We start from the raw sequence: 26330 nt of genomic DNA, 5'->3' as shown, positions 1-26330 counted from the left end.
TCAACATCACCCATTTCAAAAAACATTGAGATCAGCATATTACAAGTCTGGACACTACGAAAGCAACCCACTTCAATCATTCTTTCATAAAGCCTGCAAAGTGCATCAATGGAAGTTGTGTATGTAAAACTACCAGGGGTATGGCCAAGCTGGATCATTTCCTCCAAAACCTTCATTCCTCTAGTCGGATTCCTAACTCCACACCAGCGAAAAAACAATACATTAATTGTAATTAGTATTAGCATCAGGCTTAACCTTGTCCTTCACCGTCTTAAACAATGCATCGGCATCCTCGACCAAAATACACTTGCATGAAGCATCCAACAAGCTAAAGGCATTCATTTCGGGCTTCACTTGACCCTTATCCTCTTCTTCTTGGCGAATTTGTGGACTCGGTTAGATACTTCTCGGTATAACTCCTCATAATGGTTACAAAAACTCAGCAGGAACCACATTCTTGTTATTCCTCTTCAAGTAATCAAACATGCCACAGACTATTTGAAACTGCTGCTTCTTATATTTCGTACTAGTCAAAATATCAACATTTCATTACAAGCATAAGGCTCTTGGGAATAATTCTCTTCATGCCCTGGCCACATAAAGAACCTGAACGCAATCTTTTCCTCGAAATTAAGCCTACCGAGCACCTCAAGGACCAAGTCAGTAATCAGCTCTAACCTAAGTTTTCGAGGGCTTTCTCCATATTATGATTATTATGAATACAATTCGAAAAACTAGAGCTGCCCATTAAAATTTCACAAGCTCTATCAACACCACACTCTCTAACACGATTTCTTCTACCCGCCACTCTCAAATGTCTGCTCTAATGGAGCAACATCAGAGCATAGAAATTACACTAGCGGACAAATTTAAGGTTGTTGGAATGAGAGAAAATGAAGGACTAACGAATTTCTATAGAAAAGCAAAGAAAGGTAATTTCTCTTAAAAGCAGATAAATATGCAAGAATTCTCCTCATTTTTTAAAACTGTTAAGATTAAGAAGAAGAAGAAGACCTCTATTTTCTTCTTGAATTTCAATAAAAAACTCCATGACTTTAAAAAGGGAAATCGAAATAGGATGTGAAAATAGCGCTGGAGATTGGCATGCCTCTATCCGATTAGACTGTCAAGCAATGGCAGCACATCAGGAGCGGATAGTTGGAGCTTGCTTGGAGCGTGTCTGTGCCAGGGAGACTCAACACAACACAGAGAGAGTTCATAGCTATATATTAGCATCCGTAGGTGGGCGGGCTTGTGCTGGGAGATTGAATTTGCAAATCAAATTAATTGGGTTGGCGCCTCCATCTCAAATTAATTTAAGGTTCACGATCATAATTAGTTGCCTCCTCTGCCTTTTGAATAAATAATGATACTTTACTAAATATTCTTTTTGAAATGAATAGATTTTGATGAAGTTAACAGTTTAGACTTTACTGTGTACTTGTTATTATGGTGTGTGTTTTTTAAAAAAAATTATTTTTAATTAAAAATATATTAAAATAATAATTTCTTAGATATAAACATGTCAAAAAAATCTAAAAATACATAAAAAGTATTAATTTAATGTTTTTTAAATAAAAAATAATTAAAAAACACTTTAAAGTTTAAAAAACATATTATAATACAAAAAAAAACACTCGAATTTAAATATTCTTACTTTTTATATGGGAGAAATTCATTTCAATCAATGAATAAACATATAGATATGTATCAACTAAATAGATATATTTACAAAATAAGTTTGATCTAGTAAAAGAATAGTTCAAGTTGTTGATAGGTTGAAATGAAAGTCTCTTAAGATTTCAATAAAGTATTTAATTTAAATACAATAAGTTAAATAAATTATTTGAAATTGATAAGGGAATTTTTAACATGTATATTTTCCACTATTCATGCTTGATTTTGAAATATTTTGGATGTGTTGCATAAGTTAATTAGAATTTGGAATTTTTTTTTGAACTATTGACCTCGTGGGAAATTAATGTGTTTTTATATACTAGATTACTGACTAGGTAGAATACGGTAGTAAAATCGAACATTGATTGATTTTGAGCTGTAAAGGAAGCTATACAACTCAATTCCAGGCATTCGTCACCATTTTCAAATATTTGAGATGAAGGTCTACAAAACATATGAAGGGCATAGAACCCAATTTTGCTGTTTTGAAGCTCAAAGAGCGAGTCAAAAACCAGAGATTGAATCAGACCCGAACTTCCTGCACTCCAAATGCTATCTCGGGTTATGGCCCATATCTCAAGTCTCAGAGGTCCAAAAATTGCAAGATCGGTTTTGTTGGAAAAAGATTTGATTTTCTACAATTTCTCCAGAAATAGAGATATTTGAATTCGCACGTTGCCTGCCTCAAATCTGGCCCACAATACCCGGATAGGAAAGGAATACGAAACAGAGAAGGAAATTTTCTTCTTTTCATCTGGGGGTAAAAAAGCTAGGATATAAAAGAGAAAAAGAGGGGTTCAGCGATTGAAACAGAGAGACACAGAGAGACCTTAGAATACACCAAAAATAAGAGAGGAGGCGGCACAAAGTGAGATAAAAACAGAGACAAACAGGGGTGTTGTAATCCATTTTTGGGTCCCCGCACAAAAAAAGAAGAAAATACAAAAAATATATAGTCGAAAGAAATCCAAAAAAATAATAGCAGTGAGAATGAATTAGGGGACCTTTATTCCAAACTGACGAACATGCATGTTTAAACATATGAGTATGTTCTATATGATAAACTCGTCCTTCAAGGGGTAACACATGGTCGTAACTTTTGTATGATGAAACAAGAGTTTTGATTCTTGCTCAAACTCTGTAATGGAAATTTCCCGAGTGACAACCATTGTGTCAACCACAAATCTTGAGCTCAAGATGCTTCAAGAAGAGTTTGCTTTGAAGCAAAACAAAGGTAACACAAACAACTTAAGGGTGGGTTCTATTCATTAAATGAGACAAAGGGTAGGTTGATTATCTAGTCTCACAAAAGGTCTCATATCTGCCCAGTGACGATCTTCGTAAAGACAGTACAGGGGCGTTGCGAGAAATGGTTAAGGCACGTATGCCCACCATTACCAAGCATGCACTCAGATATGAGTTGGGTGTTTCACGCATCTGAACCCTGACCAATAGTCATAAAGCAGATCGCTAATCCCCCACCTAACTTATAAGCTTATATGTACTTCTAAAAATTAAAACGTGATGCATGAGGCAATTCTATACATGCATGACCAAATATGTACAAAATTTAAAGTGTGGAAGAAAATGCATATTAATAGTAAACACGCAAACCACAACAATAACATAAAAATTAGACAAAATAAAGCTTAGTCCACAAGGTCCCCACTGGAGTCGTTATTCTGTCGCACGTAAATTGCGATGTCGCGACGATATCTTCCACCCTCAAGTGTATGGTCTCTGTCTAGCAAATATGAGGAGACAAGGAATTCTTGTCTTTTCTCAGTGGAAAAATGGAATGGGAGTCGCCACCTAGTATTCTGGTCACTAGGAACCCTAACTGATCTTAGAGATCGGGTACGGAGACTAGTTGCGTAAAGGGAAGGTATTAGCACCCCAACTACGCCCTACCTAAGGTAAGCTGCATTGTTTTGTTGTCTGATAAAATCTAAGGTCTTGTTGTGATTTCTAATTGTCGGTCTGTTTACGGTTTAAGAAAAGTCCTTCTCTATAAGGAGATCCTTATCTTATCAAGTAAAAACCTAATTGTTCTATGTCGTCAAAAGAAATACCTTTATAATATCGGGAATACGTTTTACGTATAAATTTGTAATCCCTGATACTAAAACAAAACAAAATATTTTTTTTGAAATTTTTGAAATATTGGCCAAATTCTCGTGACTTTAATAAACTAGTTATTAAAACCAAAATGCATGCTAAAACATATTTTTTAAAGTTTTCTTTGTTGTATGAAAATACAATATGATTTTTAGCTTTTAGAGACTTTGCCGTATGTATGAAGAAAAAAAAACCAGAGGAATAGAGAGAAAGAAGATAGGAGAAGAACATAGATAGAGAGGAGAGAACCGATAGAAGGAAAACATGAAGAAAAAGAGAAGGAGAAGACGCAGAGATTGGCACCTCTGCACGGGGAAGAAGAAGAAAAACAGCAGCACCACTATCTCCACCACCGCAACCACCGCAGACGACAACAAACACGCCCCTTCACTCCAGATAATCTTCTCTCCTTCTCTGCTCTGTCTTCCTTTTTTTTCATTTTGCATGCAGAACGTGAGCAATTCACGTTCTGCAACAAATGAAAATAATTAGCTGGTTACTGTGTTGTGCACAGTAACCAGCTAATTATAAATTGATGGGCCGGTGCTGGCCCATTTTTATATTGGGCCGGTGCTGGCCCAGTTTTATGTTAGACCAGGTCCATCCCGTTCCAATTAAAAATATTTTTTCAAAAAAACATTTGTGATGTTTTTGCGTATTTTTCTATCCATTTTGGTTAATATCAATTTATATTTTTACACTGTAAAAATACAAATTTGGTATTAAAATACTCGATTTCCGTATGCTAAAACAAATTTCAATACTAGGTAAGCCACGGGTCAAAGCTTAGGCAAGTAGGGGTCTTTGGTCGGCATCTTTTTGGGGCTTTTGGAGAAAGAGGGAGAGGAGAAAAGCAGGGGAGCGAAAGCTTTTTCTTCCCGTGCCTCGCGCGTCCAGGGGAAGAAGAAGAACTACAGTGTCGTTAACAATGCAGCTTACCTTAGATAGGGCGTAATTGGGGTGCTAATACCTTCCCTTTAAGCAACTAGTCTCCGTACCCGATCTCTGAGACCAGTTAGGATTTCTAGTGACCAGAATACTAGGTGGCGACTCTCATTCCATTTTTCCACTAAGAAAAGACAAGAATTCATTGTCTCCTCATATTTGCTAGAAAGAGAAGCCATACACTTAAGGGTGGAAGATATCGCTGCGACGTCGCAATTTACGTGCGACAAGGGGGATAAAAATCAGAGAAGATTGGAGGACACCTATCTATTCTACTATCATTCTCTGCTTTTGAGTGATGTTCATCGTATCAAGTTTGTTTCTCTTTAATTTAACTATGAGTAGACTTTTATTCTGAGATTTTTTATGTAACCTTTTTATAAATATGTGAACAGTGTTTTTGATTGAATTTACATTAAGTTGTTGAGTATTTCATTCTATGTTTAATGCTTGTGTATGTTTGGGCAACATCTGTATGATTTGTTTAGGCAACATCTGTATGATTTGGAATTCAATTTTAGTCTAAGAAGTGATAATTGTTTTAGCTATTGTTTGAAATACCTTAAGAAATCTATAGGATAGAGATATCCTAGGAACTTTTGTAATCGTTAAACGTTTTACGATATTTAATAAATTCCGACAAGTTCATAAATTTCGTAAAGTATATGAAGTTTGCTGGTCGAAATAATTCATTGATACTCAAGAGAGATTAATGTTTAAATTTGAAAAACCTGATTATCAACGCAATGAATAATAAATTCAATTAAGAAAGTTCACATAAGAATAGTTACGGTAAGTCAGAAATCTTAGAACCAGTAGAATTAAATTCAATAATATTTAATCAGTTAGTTGTTTGTTTTTAATTATTAATTTTTGTTTTAAAAGCTGTCTCATTCGATTCCTCAAATATATCATAATTTAATAGATTTTGATAATTAGTAGTAATTTTTACAAATTTTCATGAGACAATACTCTACTCATCACTTTATTACTTGTTACGATTCGTGCACTTGCGAAACTAACCAACAAAAATTGATATAGTATAAAACTTGATTTAATTTTGTGGTTTAATTCATTTATTTATTAATCTAGATCAGAGTTTGATTAAGTTAAATTTAATATCAAATTTAGTTAAGAACTGACCTAATTAAATCCAATTAATATAATAGATAAACTTATAATTTGACCGACCCCATTAAAATAGATCCGATTTTTTTTATAAAAAAAAAAGGTCCACGTGTTTTCAATATTTTTACTGTTTAAAATTTATTTATTTATTTACAAAAAGAGATAAAACTCCAACTTGGACTTAAGCGAGTCGCGACGTGGCTACTTTTAGAGCAGGTTATCTTTATGTACGGAAATCTTCCACGTGCCATGTCTTCTCAGTGGCTCATAAGATCCGAACGTAGACGAAAAAAAATCCAGAGGAAGGGAAAGTGCGCATCAGTATTTAACGGATCGGAGCATCTTTATGATAATATAATTTCATATGGTCTCAACTCTTAACAGTCCAAAAACTCTGAAAAGTGAAACCTCATTTCCAATGGCCATTCCTAGTAGTTCTCCAGATTGGTCAGTACCTTCCATTAACTCTTGCAGAAAGCCTCACAAGGTTATCTTCACTCAAACATGCAAAAACCTTCACTTTCTCCCTCTTCCATGCTTCAATATTCCTGTTTTTCACGTGAATTCTTCTAGTTGTCCATCCCCTATCATAGAAGAAGAGTCATCCACGAATTCTCCTGTCATCCCATTAGACTTGAGACTTGAAGATACTCAACACTATCCAATTCCAGACCATTCAGACAAGTTAAATGATTTTTTATGTGGCGTACTGCGAGATCCCAAGTCTGAAGAACTAGCATACGAGTACTACAAGAAAGCAAAAGAAAAGCAAGAATTTAGGCCTAAAAGACCAATGCTAAAGCTTCTAATAAGGTACTTGATACAATCAGAGAAGTGGGGTTTGGTTTTGCCAGTGGCTGATGATTTTAAAAAGTATAGTGTGTTGCCAGATAGCTATACTTTTTCAACACTAGTTAGTAGTTGCATTAGAGCTAGAAAATTCAAAATTGTAGAGGGATTGCTTGAAATTTCTATATCTGATAGTAAAATTGCTGTTTTGGCTTTTGATTCAGCAATGAAAGGGTATAACAAGCTACATATGTATGGTAGCACACTTTCTGTACACGAAAAGATGAAATTAGCAGGCATTCCTTTGGATTCTGGGTGTTACTTCCAGACAATGAAGGCACGCCATAAATTAGGAGATGCGGAGAGAGTTGTCGAAATGTTTAATGAGTTTGAAAGTAGAAAAATAGATTCAAAACCAATGATCTTAAGTCAAATGTACAAGATATTATGCGAGTCATTGGGGAGATCAGGCCAAGTTTTTGAAGCTCTTGAATACTTCAGGGACATGAAAAAGAAAGGGATTCTGGAGGACTCTTCAATGTACTCTTCCTTGATCTGTTCATTGGTAAATATTCGAGAAGTAAAGTTAGCTGAGGAGCTGTATAAAGAAGCTCAAGAGAAGAGAATGTTAAAGGATCCAGAAACTTTTTTAAAGCTTGTGTTGATTTATATGGAAGAAGGACAGATGGAGAAGACAGTTGAAATTGTCAAGGAAATGAAGGGTACTGCTAAACTGAAGGTGTCTGATTGCATTTTCTGTGCAGTTGTCAATGGCTTTTCTAAAAGAAGAGGGTTCGATGCAGCTGTTAAGGTTTATGAGGAGTTGAAGTATGATGGCTGTGAACCAGGACAGGTGACATATGCTTCTGTGATAAATGCCTATTGCCGAGTTGGGCTTTATTCTAAAGCTGAAGTTGTGTTTTTTGAGATGGAAGCAAAGGGGTTCGACAAATGTGTCGTGGCGTACTCCAGCATAATCTCGATGTATGGGAAAACAGGTAGGCCAAGAGATGCTATGAGGCTTGTAGCAAAGATGAAACTAAAAGGTTGTCAGCCTAATACATGGATATACAATTCTTTGGTGGACATGCATGGAAGAGCCAAGGATTTAAGGCGGGTGGAGAAGCTCTGGAAGGAGATGAAGAGAAGAAAAGTGGCTCCAGATAAAGTGACTTACACTAGTATTATAAGTGCTTATAGCAAGTCCAAAGAGTATGAGATGTGTGTGAGGTTTTTCCACGAGTATAGAATTAATGGGGGTGTAATTGATGGGGCTATTGCAGGAATTATGGTTGGAGTTTTCTCTAAAATTAGTCGGATTGATGAGTTGCTGAAGCTTTTGAGGGACATGAAATCTGAAGGAGCACCGATCGACGAGAGGCTTTATGTATCTGCTACGAATGCAATGGTTGCAAAAGAGCTTAGAGGCAAGGTAACATAGATTGATTACACTTGTATTTTTTTCTAGTGAACAAGTACAATGAAGCAAGTGTTTTTTTTTTTTTACATGAAAAAATAGTAATTTCATCATGTGAATAAATTACAAACAGATTGATATTCTTGTATCCAGATCAAATAAATAAGTGTAAATTATAATATACGATTTTAAAAGTTACTTGAGAACATCAGCACGTAGATGCCTTTCAAATAACATCTAGTGCTTATAATAAAGACTTTTCAAATTGAAGCTATCTGTGTAGAAATTAGTTACACTCTACGTGTACTGGTTTGATTTATTGTAAATCAACAAGAAAATAGTGATTTGGTTTCTCTCAATCAGTTAATGTTTCGTAGATCTATCTCCACAGGATAAAAATAAGATTCAGAAGTCTCTTTTTTCTTCTACGTGTAATGGGGTTTAAGTTTCTAAGTCTTTCTTCTTCTTCTTCTTTTTCCTCCGCCTCAACTTTACTGATCGTGCATTAAATTGCATCCTTCCCATCAACTATTAAATATCTATCGGCGAAAGCCACAAGAGCAGCAGGAGCGCATTACATAGATTGTGAATTCTTGTCCAATACAGAACAGTATGTACACAGTAAATAATTTTAAATAGGACTCGATGGCTCCATAGGTCAACTTTCCAAACAGAGCAAAAAAGGACCAGACATGTACGAAACTTCAACCAAAAGTCTTGAAAACAAGAGCAAGGTCTTGAAGTTTGATTTCAATCCCAAGCAACCGAAATCATAGAGTTGGCCAAGCCCGACTCCCCAAAGGTCATTTTACTATCGTAATCCAGCCTCTTTGATCCTGGAATTGCCTCCGTCAAACGAAACAGCTTTGTCCCAGCTTCTTCTAGTTGAGAATAGCAAAATGACCATAGCAGCTGAAGAAAGAGTAAATCCCAACTCAGAAACTAATGCATTTCATTTGGGATAAAACATTAGTAGATCCCTACTATATTAATCTGCAGAACAAATTTCTTACAGTGCAGCTGCACAAGGAGCGCCCATCTCAAGCATGGCACAGATAATATCACTATTCAAGCACGTTACTCACCATGAAAATAAAACAACATGAAATAAATCATGCAACCCATCTTCCCACCCTCCCACGCAAATAAAGTTTAATGATAAAGTGTGGCCCACTTTATCATTCTCCAGTTACAAACTACACTTTGACAAAAATCAGATAGCATGGTTCCATTGTTTATTGTAATTGCAGAAGAGTGAAACCTAATGCAAGGGAAAAAGTGAACATATCCTGAAGCACTCCAATATAAGCTGAACTCAATTACAAAGGGTCATGGTTATTAGACACTTGAAACCAAAACAGTCAAGAAACTGGATCAACAGGCTGGTGATTCAACCAACGGATTGATTATAACTAAAAAGAGGGAAAACAAAATAAACAAGCAGTAGAGAAAGGAGAGCAGCCAGACGACATGATACAAACAACGAGTCACAGTTTGCATAGAATAGGATCTATAACTCAAGAGAAAGCGCGAACTAAAATAGCATACATAGTTGCTGAAAGTCAAGGTACCACAAATAAAGCATTAGATTGATAAACGAAACCCAAGAGAAAGCATCAATGCTTTGACAAAAGGCACTTCAATCGTATTGGCAAAGATAAAGTGAGCACAGCCAATTAATACAGGGTTTCCTTCTGCAATGGACGCCACTGAACAAAAACCATCTCACACCCAAAAAAAATAAAATAAATAAAAGAAATAAAGAACAAGAAGCAATTATTTCAAGTGTCACTCACCTAGAAAAAAATTGAATAGCAAAAAAGAAAAAAAAACAACCATTTTAATCAAGAATATGTCAAATAAAACCATTTGAAGCAACCATTTTATCTGGATTTCTTAAACAGTCTAATGGAAGACCTGGCCAGTTCAATGCAGTACACTGGTCTACCTAACTGAGATAAGCTGGCCAGTAACACCAAAATAGTTCATCTCCATGTACTTGTGATTCAAAACAACTAAGGCATATAGAAAGTATTCTATAAGTCTAACCAAGAATGCGTCAATCACAAAAATTTTGCACTATGCCATAGCTTTTGGTGAGAATACCAACTACTAGATTTAGTACCTATTCACCTAGGTTATGTGCCTGAGATTGAGTAACTAAGCATGCAAATAAGAATGGGTAAAATGTACAGAGAGAAAAGGCCACAACATTAACCCATAGTTGTAAAACTCGGACCGGCTAGGCATGTCAACTCGAGACCCGGTGCCCGGATCAGTACGGGTAGAAGAAAAAATAGAAAGAAAAAACCTCATCCGACCTAGTCAAAAACCCGGGTTGATTTGTTGACCCGATCAAAACCTGGCCCTCAACCTATTGTCTATTTTTTTAAAAAAAGAAAAATATTTTGGTAAAAAAAAGTGTTTTGATCCATTTTTTTAAAAAAATAAAAAATTTAGGGGTCAACCCTTAGGTCAGGTTTTACAACCATGCATTAAATGAGCATGGATAGCCAAAGTACAAATAAAAGAAGGTTCTCACCTGTATTGGATCAGTTTTCAAGAAATTTCTCTGGACTCTGTGTCCATCAGGAAGACGAATTCCAACCCTACAAAGGAGACTCTTATCGCCACTGGGTTCTTCAGGTAGAGGTGGATACATTGGCATCCTACTTGAACAATTTTCTTCCTCCTGAGTGGTACTGGCTTCATCTTTATCATTGGAAGCAACTGCACTGGACTCTTTCATGCTCTCCATTGAAGCAGCTAATGCCCTTTGCACTTCCTCGTCTTCTTCATTAGTTTCATAAGCAGGCACCGGAGCTGAAAATTATGTATAGTTATATGCAGAGGCAGACACAATGAACCAACCTTCATACAGAGGACGGAGAATCACACCACACCTCCTACTGCACATGCACACATTGAGAAACAAGCACACAATACATGCACATGAACGCATGCACACACCTCATAACATTTGTAGATACAAGGAAAAATTGGAATCTTATAATAAATAAAAGAAATAAAAGACGAAAACACTTTTCTCCTCATGCTTAAAATTACTAGAATCTAGGAGTGTTATGGTAAAAAAGAACTTAACTGCCCTGGTACAAGCAAATTATTTGATGAGAGCTTGGTAAATTGCAGTGACATGTTGCATTTCAAAATAAATTTACACTAAATGTTAGGGTACCATAAATTTCCACAAATAGATACTGTTGCATGCATTAAGTCCATTTTGTTTGACAAAATACGTTTGATAACTTCCACCCTGACAGCTTACATGAAGGACAGTTACATTCAAGAAATGACAGTACAAACATTCAATGAGGCAGCTTGAGCCTCGAGAAAAATTGGACCATCAAGATTGAACCGCATAAAATGCACCAATTTGAGAAAAATCCAGTGGAACACTACATAAATATGTATATATAATTCTTAACAGAATGTAAAAGAATAAAAATTTATCCACTGCATTTGGGTGATTGGCAATGAAAATCAAAATGTGAAGAATGAATGAGACCAAGAAGCGCTCATGCAACTGAACTCTCAAATACAGATTTTAAGAGCCCAATATACCATTTTATGGGAGAAAGTTCCTTTTAACAAAAGCATTGAACTTTGTTATACACTCTATTTCAAACATCTTAGTTTTTTATATCAGATGCCACAAAATTAGATTATAACTCACATCCTATCACCTCCACCATAGTCATTATCACTTAATAATACCACCATTGGTCATTCAACAAGTATCACAATAGATAACAGCACCCAGGACATCGTGGTTAAATACTAAAATTTATCAACATCTAGAAATGGAACACTATGGAAGGTACAAGAATTAGTTTTCATGTATTAGATAACTCGTCTACAATTCTCCAATTAAATAATCCATCATCACAAATTCAAGAACATTAGCATGCATAACTGACCTTTGCTTTTTTGCGGAGTCAGAGCACTGCCCCTTAGACGTTTATGAGACAGGGTTTTGTGATGATCCCTTGGGCCACCATCCATGAATGGTACCAGATCCTACAAGTTGAGCATGTGTTTCCTCATATCAGTGGAGCAACAAATTGAAAGTTGGATTAAGTTTTAACATAGGAAGTTCCCCTCTTCTGTCAACAATTTTTCTACATGATTATCAGAGAAAGTATTAAAATACACACAAAGAGCACACCTCCAGCAAACTCTCAGGCTGTACCATTCCAACCCATGAGTGCATTTTTTGACCTGTGATTGGGTCGATTACTAGGACTACTGGTATAGAATCCAATTTGTAATATGTACAAACTTTCCTTCCCTCACTTGTATCATCATATACCTACATCCACGAACCATAATAAGAAAGATGAGTGCTAACGATGAATCTTGACATTCATAGAACAAAAGAAACTGATTCATATTTCCAAATACTGTGACTCCACGACATCACCATAGATCATAACTGATGAAAACAGCATATTAGTACCTATTGCAACATTGCATACATGAAACATTAGTGGAATTTCAGCAAACACTTCATGCAAAATACTCCATGGTTCTATTTATATCTTCATCACTAGATATATTTCCTTTTTTGAATCCTTTTGTTAATCAAAGATCATTTTGGGACAGTGGATAAAAGGATTATCAACAGCTAACAGTCCTACCTTAACCAGCCATAATAATCAGAGGGGTGAATTTAAACCCTCGCATAGTCTCAAGATGGCCGGAAAAGATACATGGTTGATTTATTAAGTCATCAACTTAACCTTTTAATGATTCCAGACAAGATCAAATATCACATTAATAACAACAAGAACATGTTTCTTTTCCCTTTCCTGTTACCTTTAGCATCTCCTTTGGAAATAGTTCTTGCTTCCATTCCTTGAATCAATTTAATCAATAGTGTTTCCCTTCTCAACAGGGTCTGCTCAGGGAATAGATTGCCCTATCCTAACTCCTAACAATCTAATACCTCAAAACTAAAAAAAAAACATGAACACAGACACAAAGAGAATCAATAAGGCCATGTAAGGCCTACATTGGAATTTAATAAGTTGGAAAACAAGTCCTTTCTTACTTGTATGGCATGATAAAGACACAGTCGACTTTTTAAATCAATTTCCATCATGTTCTTATGAATTTTAGTGGGTTTCATGGAAGCTATACACATTGATAGCATTTCATAGCACTGAGTAGAAAAGAAAAATTAGGTGCTTGAACTAAATCATCATACTCACCTGCCAGAAGATAAAATTGGTACTTATTGTCTGAGCAACAGCTTCATTTGCCCATGTATCCCGATTTAACTTCAGAAGACAATATTTACAGCATCAAAATCAAGATTCAACATTAAACATAATGGAACATTTCTAGGTTGCAGAATCACTTGAAAGCTACCATATGAGAGCTGAACTCCTTTGTGGATTGCAAGTTCACTAGAAGCCATTTGTCCTGAACAGAAGCAGCATCCTTTGCCTGGATTAAAAAATGATAGAATTTTCAATCAAATAAGTCAAATAGAAAAATACCAAATGATACCAGATAAAGCATTCACATTTATTAAGGTTGCACATCAAGGTTGATGTGGAACCAGAAAGACAAGAAGCCAAGGCCAAATTAATGCCACCAATGATAATAACATGACATAAATTCCACTAAAACAATACAGGCACAACCCGTCAATGCTTCATACTTAGTCATTCTCCAACTACACCAACGGTGATCCAACCCAATCTTCACTGCACACAGGTCCCCTCTAGGCCTACAGATTGAGAAATGGCAGGAGAACATCCAAGGAAAACTGGAGAAAATTATTTAAAAAAAAAAAATTCTAACATAGGATTAGCTAAATTTAAGATGATGTTTTCTCAATCTCGTTCAAATTTTCAACTCTGGTTAAACCATAGGACTTTTATAGTTAGTATACCAGCATACAAAAATAACTAACATGAGCATGAAGATCTAGAGCGATATACCTTAAGCTTTGCTCTTTGGTATATCAAGGCCATAGAGTTGTTCAAATCACAGGGAAGTGAAGCGTTCCTTTGTATCAAACATGTTTCTTAATAAATTCAAAGTTTTCTTCCTTAGATTAGTTTTTTGCAAATTTATGGTGTGGATTCTTCTTTCAGTTATTCCAAACTATAGAGATACAGAAAGACTTAAAAAGAGATCGGTAGGGATTTAGATACCTATCTAACTATTATGATGATTCTACTTAAACTCAAAGAAATTCTGATTCAGAAACGAAAACCCAACCCCTGAGGAAAATAAAAGAAACTCTAAGTCTAGAATTAAAAAAAAAATCGAATTGCAATATTATTTCTTAGTCCCTTGATTGCACACCAAACAAGGAATGCACTTGGAAAAAAAAAGGGGGGGTGTGTGTGTGAGTAATTAATGAAACGACAATTCACGTGACGGATATAGCCAACACCAAGTTCCCAATTGTACTCTAAAATCATGCCTTCAACCCATTTTTCAGAATTCTAGGAAATTTAAACTGCGGCATGTGTTGCGTCAGAATCGTACAAAACCCGATACTTCAACATAAACAGCAACAAGTAACCAGTGCAACTAACTAGAGCCATTGAAACTGAATAATAAATATTTCAATTAAATCATGAAGCAACAGACTCAAAGAAAATCCCTTTACCTTTTCAAATGATCCATGGAACATCAAATGAAAAGGAGGTCGATATAAAGAAGCAAGATTATCTCGAGGGTTATCTATTGTGGATGTAGAACCTTGGTCTGATTCCCAGACCCCAGAATGTTTCATTTCCTCATCAAAGTTGCGAAATGCAATCAATGAACTGGCTTCATGTGGTGGGTGTCCCATCCTTGACGCTCTAGATTAGTTGAACAAAAAGGAAGTAACCATTACCGGACAAAATAACCAGCGAGGGATGAAATAAACAATGACTAACCAGAAAAACACGGGGGCAGGGAGCGCATGTTAGTAGCATTTGAAAAACATGTGCTGAAATTTTCAAGGAAATACATAAAAAAAGCATTACAGAAACACAATATGTGGGCATACATAGATAACATACCCATATAACATGGCATCATCATAGAGGGTATCCCTCACAACAGGTAAAGGAGCACGTACTTCCTCTCCACCACCAGGTCCAACATTTTCATTTCCGAAGTCCTTCAATCCACTGAAATAATGTCACCACCAAACCGATATTAAGGAAAAATGAAACTAAACCAACACAAACCAACAAATTCAATATCAAACAAATTGATCTCTGAACAATCAGAAAATAAAGCGCACCCCTGAAATACCTTTCATGTACATCTGTCCGGGTTTCAGTTTGAGGAGGGTGTGACGCAGATGCAACCACCCCACCTTCATTCCCTACATAAAATAACTGAATAGCATCTTCAAGCTTCCAGCTTGTGGCCTGTCGACCCCCAACATTCCACCATCAATCGAGTTTAATATAAGAACAACACTTCATGACCAAAATTATATACAAGCACATACCACAACAACACTAATACTTAGACCAAGGCGAGATTCAAAAAGACTTAGTTATAAAATTCCTCAATGCAGACAGCTTGACAACCAAAAGCAGTCGAAGAACTTGTTAATGTAGGACAGCACAAGCTCAAAAACATAAAAAGTTATAAACTTTGACCAACGAAAATATGCTTTTACGATTCGAAAAATAAATAGCAAAAAAAAAAAAAAACTGATGTTTTTAACCTCAACCAGAACCCTATGCTTGCTAAACTACATAAAAAATATCACAGATTCAATTCATAACTGAAAAGAGAGGGGGGGGGGGGACAAAGAGAGAGAAGGAGAAGGAACTGATGGAAAACCTGCAGGAACTGACGGGCAGTCTCGGCAGTTTGGCCAACTGCGATCTCGAGGAAGGAAGACACCATACTCTGCTCATCATTCGCAGATAACATTCCCTCCATTGACATTACAAATCCAAAACCCTAATTTAATTTAATTTGACTTCTAATTTGATCAATCAATCACACAAAGAGAATAAATTAAACTCCAGCAATCTTCAATCTTCCACACTATTTTAGAGAGGGAGGGGGTTGATGGAGAATGCGACCTTTTATTCTTATTTATATAATTTATGCAATCCGAAGATATTTCGGAATTTACGAAATAATTTATGAAAGTACCCTTTTATCATTATTTATGCCTCCGACTCCCAGGAAACCGGGGGTATTTATGTAATGATGTGGAAACAGAAAGTGTTTTTTTTTTCCTTAAGAAGAAAAGGAATTTTGATAATTTTTTTGTTTTTTTTTTTTTTTGTGCTAGTGGTAGTTGAAAACTGGAAGGCATCGACCTCCTGGGTAAGAAGAATTTATACCGTCCAAGGAGAGATCATGATCAGGATTGAACAAGGCCCAAAGAATGTAGGCCCATTATGATGCCTGCAACTGTCTGGTCTGAGCCCTATCATCAATCCATGACCAGCTCTAGCCAGTCTATATCTCTAAATGGGTTACTGTTGTCCCACGTCCCTCTTTTCTTTTATATATATATATATACAAGAAAATAAAAAATATTTTTCATGAAATATAAACTTACCCTTATTTCGATGTTCCGGTCAAACAACGTTTCCTTTTTTGTTTTTGTTTTTCCTTTATCAGCAACCGTGTATCGAATCTGAAACGGCAGGTCCTCCTCCAGTTTATACCAAAAGGCTTCAAGCAAAAACATAGAATTATCGATCGAGTCAGACAAGTTTTTTCCCATGGAACCCCATCTTCTTTTAAAAAGAAGGAAAACCTTTTCCCAGTGCCCTAGCTCAAAACCAAATCCTGACCGTCAATCCATAACAAAAAAAACTTGACGGCCCCACACAAGGATAGATAAATCCACCCGGGATACCCACTAGTTAAGTTATCCGCGTTACTCCACGGGTTAAATTGTTTTTTCAATAAAAAATATCAAAATAACCTAATTCAAGGATCAAGAACTTTACTTTGAAGCCACACCCAATGTTTTTTTGTCTAACTACAATCTCAGGTTTAAAAGCGTTGGATCTAGCTGCAACTCCAGATTAATAGTAATATGTATAATATTAATAATAATATTTAACTTGGCTAGCTCAAATTATCATATTTTTTAATCTTTTCAAAAAAAAATTATGATTTTTCTTCGATAGTAATAATATTTTTTTCAAATTTAATAATAATAATAATAATAATAATAATAATAATAATAATAATTTTTAATTTAACCCTTCAAATCAAATCTGTGGTTGTTTTTTAATATTAATAATATTTTTTCAAATTTATTAATTATTATATTAATAATATTAATTATAAAAATAATAATAATATTTATAATACAAATAATAATATTTTTAATATTAATAATAATATCAAGCTTGTATGACCCAAGTTTAAATGAGTCTGGCTGCAACATCATGTCCAAGAGCTTTGGATCCCTCTTAAACACTAAACCCAAGAGTTTTGAGTCTGGCTGTAACGTCGGACCCATTAGACTTGGGTCACGACACCGGACCTAAGAGCCTCGGGTCCAGACACCGGACCATAAAATCTTGAGCCAAGCAGGGTTACAAGATCCAAGGAACTTGGGTCTGCGCCCTTACCACACCCAAGCAACTTGAGTCAGATGTCATTTCCAACCCCAAGTTAATAACAACAACAACAACAATTGATTTTATCTTTCAAATCAAACATATGTATTTTTCGATAGTAATAATATATATTTCAAATTTAATAACATTAATGAATTTAATAATAATATTTAACTCGCTTGACTCAGGTTCTTATAGTATTTAATCCCTTGAAATTAAATTTATGGTTTTTCTTCCATAATAATAATTTTACTTCAAATTTATTAATGATAATAATAATCATAATAATAATAATGATTTAAATTTACCCTTCAAATCTAATATGTGATTGTTTTTTAATATTAATAATAATTTTTTACAATTTATTAATTATTATATTAATAATATTAATTATAATAGAAATAATAATATTTATAATACAAATCATAATATTTTTAATATTAATAATAATATTAAACTTGCTGACCTAAGTTTAAGTTGGTCTGACTACAATACCGGATCCAAAAGTCTTGGGTTTAGACGTCAGACTCAAGGATAAGCTCTAAGGTCCGGTATTGCAGGCAGCCCAAGGCTTTTGGGTTTAACCTTGCATACCAACCCAAAAGCTCTAGGGTCTGGCTTCTGAACCCGCAACTCTTGGGCCATACAGCCCAGCCAGACCCCAACTGTCCTTAGGCACGGGTCAGACCCTTAGCACAGGTCTGCACACCTAGACGCGCAGGTCGGCCCAGGTCTGCTGACCCACGCTTGGGTCTGCAAACCCTTGTAAAAATTGAAATCATATCTTCTGCTAACCCAGGCAAGCGGATGTGTACTCCCCGTAGGGGCTGCAAACCCCTGTAAAAATTGAAATCATATCTTCCCATTGAAATAATTAATGTTTAATGTTGTTTTTGTTATAATTATTGTTGTTGTTGTTGTTTTTGTAGTTGTTTTTTTTATTATTATTATTCAAGTAAACTTGGGTTAGACATGTTTGTCAAACTCAAATAACGTAGGTCAAAAAATTATTTATAAATGAAGTATAAATAATTTATAAACAACAAACCATCACAAAAATCTAATTTAACATTTTAGATCTAAAAATTCAGATCGACTGACATGCCTAACCCAAGTGTCAGGTTTATGTCAGCCATGTCATTTCCTAGTGCTAGACCCAAAAAAACCCAAACTATCTCCAACCATCGTTTCAATGCCAAATGTATCACATGAAAAAGATAACCTCACCCCCAACTCTATGTCTAACAAGTTTCTTTGGCAAGGACAACCGCTTCATTACACTACTGCAATTCACAATGTGTTTGTATCTAGGTGAACTTTTTTTTTTCTTTGCTCTAAATTATTTTTTATATTTTCAAATTATTTTAATGTATTAATATTAAAATAAATTTAAAAAATAAAAAAAAATATTTTTTTAAATAATACACTTGGGAAGACCCAATAGCACAATGATTATCAACTTATTGCAAAAATGGGGCCAAAAGACCTGGGTCCAGCGGTCAAGCCAGATTTAAAAAATTTAGGTCCGGCGGTCAATCCAAACCCAAAAGAGTTGAGTCTGGTAGCTAATCCAAACCCGAGGAACTTGGATCAGGTAGGAGAGGCAGACTCAAGTTAGTTGGGTCTGGCTTCCCTGCCTAACCCAAGTTCCCTGGGTCTGGAAAATGCGCGAGACCCAAGTTATTTGGGTCTGGCTCCCTTCCTGATCCAAGTTCCTTAGGCATGACATCCCCTTCCAGACCCAAGTTACTTAGGTTTGTTGCCCTTGTGAGACCCTAGTTCCTAGGGAGTGACCGTATCAAACCCAGGTTTGACCTTATCACTATTTTTTTCCACTAGCAATAATAATTTTTTTCATATTTATTAATAATTATATAAATAATATTAACAATAATAATGATAATGATAATAATCATTATTATTATTAATTTTACATTTTGAAATCAAATTTATGGTTTCTACTCTATAGCAATAATTTTTTTTTCAAATTTATTCATAACTATATGAATAATATTAAGAATAATGAGAATGTTTGGTGCCCTTACTAAACCCTGCTAGTTTCTAGGTGTGGCTATATCAAACTCAGGTGTGACCTATTTTTTTCCACTAGCAATAATATTTTTTTTTATATTTATTAATAATTATATAAATTATTATTATTATTATTATTTAATTTTACCCTTCAAATCAAATTTATAGTGTCTTCTTTATAGAAATAATTTTAAAAAATAAATAATTTTTTTCTTTGCTTTAAATTATTTATTTTATATTTTCAAATTATTTTAATGTATTAATATTAAAAATAAATAAAATATATTTTTAATATATTTTTAAATAAAATATTTTTTAATTATATTTTATTTAAACTTTAAATTCATTATTATATACCCATATAATATCTTCACACTTGAACAATTCAATCTTCAAACATTTTTTATGCCCTAACCACATCATCCATTGACATTTGATCTCTAACCTTTGGTGCCACGAACAAAACGTTATCGCCTAAGCTTTCTCTTTACTATATTATTAGACTCAACGCTACTAGGGTTTGAAAAGTTTATATATAGTTGACATTTGCAGAAGTCACCATCTGAGGAAGCACGAGTAGCAATGGAGCTGGACTGATAGAAAAAGACTTCAGAATTCCACCAGGACTTGAAAAAAAGGATCTCTACGAGCCGATAACCCCTTAATTAACCAAGTACAGGTCAACAAGTATTATTTTATGCTTATGATCTTGCTGCATCTGTATGCTTATATGCTAAGCACTCACAAGATGAGTATTATAACCTCACTGCTGTCATTGATGGAACAAGCTATGATTTATTATCTTGCTCGTTCCTTTATCTGCGTTCTTCGTGCTGCACAGTATGGAGCTCTGATGCTTATCGAAAATAAACAAGTATATTTTATTTTTCATAAAAACGTAGCTTGCCATTGAACTACTCGAGCTTGTCTCATCGAATTCTATTCTCACAAAAAGTTGGTGCGCCCGTGCAAACTTTAAGGACGTGTCAAGAAACTCTTGCTATACACGACGACCTTCTCTTTGGAAAGTGAAAGCAATGTCCGAGAAGGGACTAGGACGACAGTTGCTGGCTGTCGAAGGACAATAAAATGTTTATATTATGCATATGCTTTTGAGGAGTTTTTATTCTATTGGATTTCTTTTTGCAGTGATGTGTGTGTAATTCACCTAATCCTTGAAAAGCTTCTGTTATGACTGTGTATGTGTACTTTTTCTAGTAAAGTCTGAAGGGTGATGTAGCCAAAATCGGTTAATAATTTTGTACTAGTTGTTTTATCATTGTTTATTAGAAGTCTAGCGAAAAACACCTCCGCTTTAATGCAGGTTAAATTGTGTGGACAGATGGTTACCGACACAAAGCTTCTTAGCGCATAAACTAATCGAGGAGGGGCCAAAGCTCTGTTCATCTCGAACCGTATTTCTTCTTTATAAAAATAAATTATTTTTTTTATTTTTTTTATTTTATTAAAAAAATTTATCCTGATTTTAATCTGGATCACAAGTTTAAAGTGTTAATTTAAGTTTTATTTTTTATTTTTTTAGTTGATTTTTTCTCTCAATTTAATAATTCAATATTTGTTAAATTTAGAATTAGGCTTCATGATCTTTTTCAATTTATTTTTATGATGTTATTTTGGTCTCATTACTTGGATCACGAGTTTGCCATGTTATCTCGGCTTGACTTGAGTTATTTTTTAATTTTTTAATTTTATTTTATTCTTCAACATTTGATCTCATGACCCGAGTTGCTAGTTTGATAGGTTAACTTGAATTTTCTTAAGACTTAGTTTTTTCTTCAATTTCATCCTTCAATATTAAGTTTACTTATCCTAGTCTCATGATTCAGATTATAGGTTTAGAGAGTTAATTTTTTTTTTGTTGATTTTTTTCTCATTTTTATTCTTTTAACATTTGGTTGATTTAGAATTAGATTTCATAATTTTTTATTCTGTTTGTTTTAAATGATGTTATTTTGGTCTCATTACCTAAGTTATGGGTTTAACGGGTTATCTCATATTAACTCAAATCATTTTTTTTGTTTTTTTTTTTAATTTCATCTTTTAATATAGGGCTTGTTTATTCCAGTCTCATGACCTAGATAACGAGTTTAACAGGTTAGATTGGGTTATTTTGTCCCTTTTTTAGTTATTTTTTTTCTAGTTTTATCTTTCAATATTTGGTTGATTGATTTAGGTTTCATAATTTTTTTTTCGGTTTGCTTTCTATGAAGTTATCTCAATCTCATTACTTGAGTTACGGGTTTGGCGGGTTAACCCAGGTTGAATCAGGTTGTTTTTTTGTCTTTCTTAAATTGTTTTCTCAATTTCATCATTTAAAATTTGATTGATTGAGAATTTGGATTCATAATTTGTTTTGATTTGTTTTCTATGAGGTTATTATAATCATATAAATAAGGTTACGACTTTGACAGATTAACACTAGTTGATTCGAGTTGTCTATTTTTAATTGATTTTTTTTAATTTTATTCTTCAACATTGGGTTGGTTAAGAATTAAATTTTCATAATTAGTTTTGATTTGCTTTTTATGGGTTATCTCAGTCTCATGATCCATGTCGCAAATTTGACATGTTAACCAAAGTTGATCTATGCCAATTCAATATATTTCTGTCTCAATATTAAAAAATAAGATGTCGTCTTGAATTTTTTTTTTTATCAAACTATATTCTCAATGATCGTTCAGATTATCTTTGGAAATGTTAATTTGACTAGGCTATATCGAGTCAACTGCTATACGGGGGTTTAATTTTTTTTTCTAAAAAAAATATTAGAAATACTTAGATACTTTTTTTGAATTAAAAAATTAATTCAACACATAAAGTGATGCGAACCAATGATCTAATGTCATTACTATTTTATCATCTTTTATATGCAAAAATTGTGAATGGGCAAAACATGACATGTGTGTAGAACAATATAGAGAACTAAATCATGTTTATTTGCTGAAAAGTATTTTTATTTTAGAAAGTGGTTTTTATAGAAAATAAGTGTTTTGAAAAGTAGATTATTTTTTAATGTTTGACAGTGTCATGGAAAATGAGTTGAAAAACACTTTCTAATGTTTGGTTATGTCATAAAAAATAAATTGAAAAATAATTTTTTTTCAAGTTTATTAAAAGAATTTGAACCAAGGTTGACAAATAAAAAAGTTAAAGGAGTATGAAATCAAGAACAATCCAATTGTATAAATTATTTCAAATAAAACTAATGGAATTTCATAAATTATTTTAAAATAAATAAATAAATAAAATAAAATAAGTATTAAATCTGACAAATAAAAAAATAAAAAATTATTAAAAAAATAAATAATAATTAAAAAAATGAATATCAATAAGTAAAGAAATCCCGTTTGTGCCTGGTTGTACCTATGTGGGATAAAGTAAACTTTAGCAAAACTTGCAATGTGCTTTAGTTAATTTCTCCACCCCCGGGTAAATGCAGGAAACTGAATTCCTAGCTGCACAATTCGCTCGAGGAAAGTCAGATCGGAGTTCGATGGCGCTGGATTCTGGCAGAAAGGTATAACACAGTCTTGGCTTAAAACCCAGCTGATGAGCCAAAGGCTCAACAGACTAACCATTCTACTAAAATGGTAACACTCATCCTCAGGCAACTTAGCTCCAAACCGGGTTCTGCCCAACTATATGAGAAACTGTGCACTTCGTTCACCGCGCTGGACAGGGTTACACTATTTATTCAGCAAATAAATAGTCTCTTTACACTATTCGATTTTGCACTTATTTACACTGTTCTAAAATTTATAAATACTTATTTTCTACAAATATTTACATCATACTGAACAATTGTTTTCCCGGAAGAAATTCCCCTGCTTGTAACTTTACATGAACTAACCAGACAAAAGCTTCAATCTTTGGAGGAGTCAAAGATTTCAGTCACTTCCTAGCAATACTGGATCAAGAACATAGCTACAGGACTTTGTTTTATAGGTCCCTTTAACATTATGTTTCCAAATCCATCTATCCTTCATGTCTGCACACAGTACAACCTCTGAAATCGAAGCATACAGGTCTGAAACCTGCTGAAGTTCTGTATCCCGCAGCTGCCTTCTTCACTTAAAGCGCCAGACCCAGCTAGAACCATTCCATTCATCCATTTCGGCAACTCTCCAATGTGTATTAGCTGCCAATCTATATATACTAGGTAATAATGGTTGTAAACTTGTATCTCCAACCCGCACATCTTTCTTAAAGGATACGGACAAGCCATTTTCAATACTAAACTCAAACTCATTGTTTAACACCCATGAACAAGTGCTTGAAGAAGAGTAAACAGAGCAAATATCCTTCCAATATGGAGATAGCTGACCTGAAAAACACGGGAAGCCATTTTCAATAACCAGCTTCTATTTTTCAAGAATAAAGGATTGCCATTTAGAAGAGCTAGCACCACTTAGACTCCAAATCCACTTGAATAGTAAATCCTTGTTTTTCCCTCCCGGAGAACCAAACCCAGTACCCCTACTCTTTTTTAGTTTCGACAGTCCCACACTGTAAGAACCTTCTCTGAAAAGAAATAAACTTCTTGGTTTCGGCATTTAAATAAGGTGAGATAGTGTCCGACCACCCAAAGACACAAATTTACAAGACAGAAGATCACTCCTAACTTTTTCCATCTCTGGCTTCTAAGGTGAAGCATGTCTTGGACTAGCACCTAAAGGCAGACCCGAGTAAAAGAATGCACTCGGCATCCCAGAACTTCTGCCGTACTAGAACAGAATTCAGAACCCACATTCGACTCAATAAGTGAGCTGTTATGAGAATTCACTATCAATCCTGATCACAACTCAAACTACCTTAACAACCTCTTCACAATCAATAATTTTTCAAGTGATGCTGGATAGAAAATGTCAGTATCATCAGCATACTTCAGAAGAGAAATGCATAAACTTCCACTCAAATTCAGCCCTTTTAAAAAATCCTTCTCTGCTGCTCTTTTAAACAGAACAGATAAGCCCTCAATTATTACAATATCAAAAAGAAAAGGGGACAGAGGATCTCCTTGCCGAATCTCTTTTTTCTAAATTGAATTCAATAGCTGGAGACCCATTAATTAAGATAGACATTCGAGCAACGAAGATACATTGTTGAATCCAAGCAATCCATTTACGCCCAAACCCTATAGAACAGATCACATGAAGCAAATATGCCCACAAAACAGGGTCAAAGGCCTTCTGAAAATCCATTCTGAAGATAAATCCACCAATTCTTCTCCTTTTCATTGGCAATCAAGGAACTATCCAAAGTTTGCCTCCTTGGTATGAAAGCTGGCGGAGAGTCACTGGCCACTCCATTCATAACTTTCCTGAGCCGAAGAGAAAGAACCTTAGCAAATATCTTAAACAGACCATTAACTAAGCTGGTAGCCCAAAATCCGAGAAAGTGGCAGCACCAGTGAACTTAAAATGTGTTGATAATTCTTTTTGGCAGAATACCAAATCTGAAAAAAGCCAGAAACCATATCGAAGGCATACACCACTTAAAACCAAGTGATACGCTTATTTTATTAAAAGGAGAAGTTGTATCAAGCCGGTTCTAAGGCCTTAGAACTATCACAGCTCCAAGTTGCGTCCTTCATCTTTTCAACAGTGGCAATTCTCTCTAAGGATTGAGTTGATTATGCACTTGACTTCTTGAAAACCGTCTTTTCCAACTGCTTGCCTGGAAAAAGCAGGAGTGACTTCAGCTTTAATCAAACTCGGTTCAGAAAAAGGAATTGGTATGCACAATCTTATCAATTTTGTTTTTTCTTCCACTAACAGAAGCTGCCATATGAAAAAACTTCGTGTTCCTATCGGGATTTAAGCTGCCAATCAACTGAATTTCACAAGCAATAGTACTGCAAGGACTTAATTCATTTAGCTGGATGATCCTGTGCCCACAAGATCAACATATCCTACCACAAAACCTAACAAACCGATCATTCTAATAATTTTCTTTTTAGAGTAGTACTCTTCTTCTTCTTCTTCTTTTAATCCTAATCCTTAAAGGTACCCTTTTTCAATATCAAGACTATCTAATTAAACTAATAAAAAAGGAAATCGATTGCCCGCCTAACCTGTCATATGGTCCTCAATTCACTATTCCACGCTAAGCTTGATTAAATCAAATCAAATGATTTCCTTAAATTTCTTATAAAGACCGTCGGATATCGCGAGGACTAATATTCGGAGCATTTAATAAATTTTTCTAAATGCTAAATTTAAGATTTGAAATTAAAAAATCGATAAACCTCTTTAATTATCAAGAACAACCCTTTAAAATTGATTGGAATTTAATTTAATTGCACTAAAGCAAACCTAGCATCAATAAATAATTTATATTGTTAGAGAACCCGCATGTATTGGTGTTTAAAGAAGAAATGCTTCCCTATGTAGCCAATTAATGGCGAAAAAAGTGGCAAAATAAATGCAGGTATAAAAATTCGAAGTGGAGCTTGATGTAGAGTGACATAGAGTCCCACAATCTAATAACACCCACCAACTAGACCATGGCGACAAAGTTTGTGCATCCGCCAAGTAAAAACAATTTTTTTCAGTAAAAGTGATTAGATTTAATTAATAAGAGGCTATGGACGTTTGACTGATCTATAGACGGCAATTTTG

General features: G+C 34.5%; 2 protein-coding genes across 2 annotated transcripts; one reads left to right on the top strand and one right to left on the bottom strand.

Moving 5' to 3' along the window:
• The first annotated feature begins 6178 nt into the window (after positions 1-6178).
• Positions 6179-8240, top strand: LOC18109218 (pentatricopeptide repeat-containing protein At5g13770, chloroplastic). The gene has a single exon (XM_024607372.2). It carries the CDS (start codon positions 6233-6235, stop codon positions 8096-8098), a length of 1866 nt encoding a protein of 621 aa, XP_024463140.1. The 5' UTR covers positions 6179-6232; the 3' UTR covers positions 8099-8240.
• Positions 8241-8614: 374 nt separating this feature from the next.
• On the bottom strand, positions 8615-16194 carry LOC7457839 (plant UBX domain-containing protein 7). The gene is made up of 10 exons (XM_002311528.4): positions 15905-16194; positions 15362-15480; positions 15124-15234; positions 14724-14919; positions 13466-13543; positions 13306-13374; positions 12261-12404; positions 12013-12112; positions 10617-10897; positions 8615-8986 (listed from the first exon to the last, which is right to left on the bottom strand). The coding sequence occupies exons 1-10, from the start codon at positions 16010-16012 to the stop codon at positions 8825-8827; spliced, it is 1368 nt and encodes a 455-aa protein (XP_002311564.4). The 5' UTR covers positions 16013-16194; the 3' UTR covers positions 8615-8824.
• Positions 16195-26330: the final 10136 nt, after the last annotated feature.

The sequence above is a fragment of the Populus trichocarpa genome, chromosome 8 (assembly GCF_000002775.5).
Source record: "Populus trichocarpa isolate Nisqually-1 chromosome 8, P.trichocarpa_v4.1, whole genome shotgun sequence".
NCBI lineage: Eukaryota > Viridiplantae > Streptophyta > Magnoliopsida > Malpighiales > Salicaceae > Populus > Populus trichocarpa.
This window is presented reverse-complemented; position numbering and strand designations above follow the sequence as displayed.

Excerpts from the sequence above, each read along its gene's own strand:
- LOC18109218 (XM_024607372.2), top strand. The coding sequence starts at position 6,233 with ATGGTCTCAACTCTTAACAGTCCAAAAACTCTGAAAAGTGAAACCTCA.
- LOC7457839 (XM_002311528.4), bottom strand. The coding sequence starts at position 16,012 with ATGTCAATGGAGGGAATGTTATCTGCGAATGATGAGCAGAGTATGGTG. Across the intron at positions 14,920-15,123 it reads GATGATGCCATGTTATATGG|AGCGTCAAGGATGGGACACC; the intron begins GTATGTTATCTA and ends CAACTAATCTAG. Across the intron at positions 8,987-10,616 it reads TGAAAACTGATCCAATACAG|CTGCTATGGTCATTTTGCTA; the intron begins GTGAGAACCTTC and ends CTCTTTCTTCAG.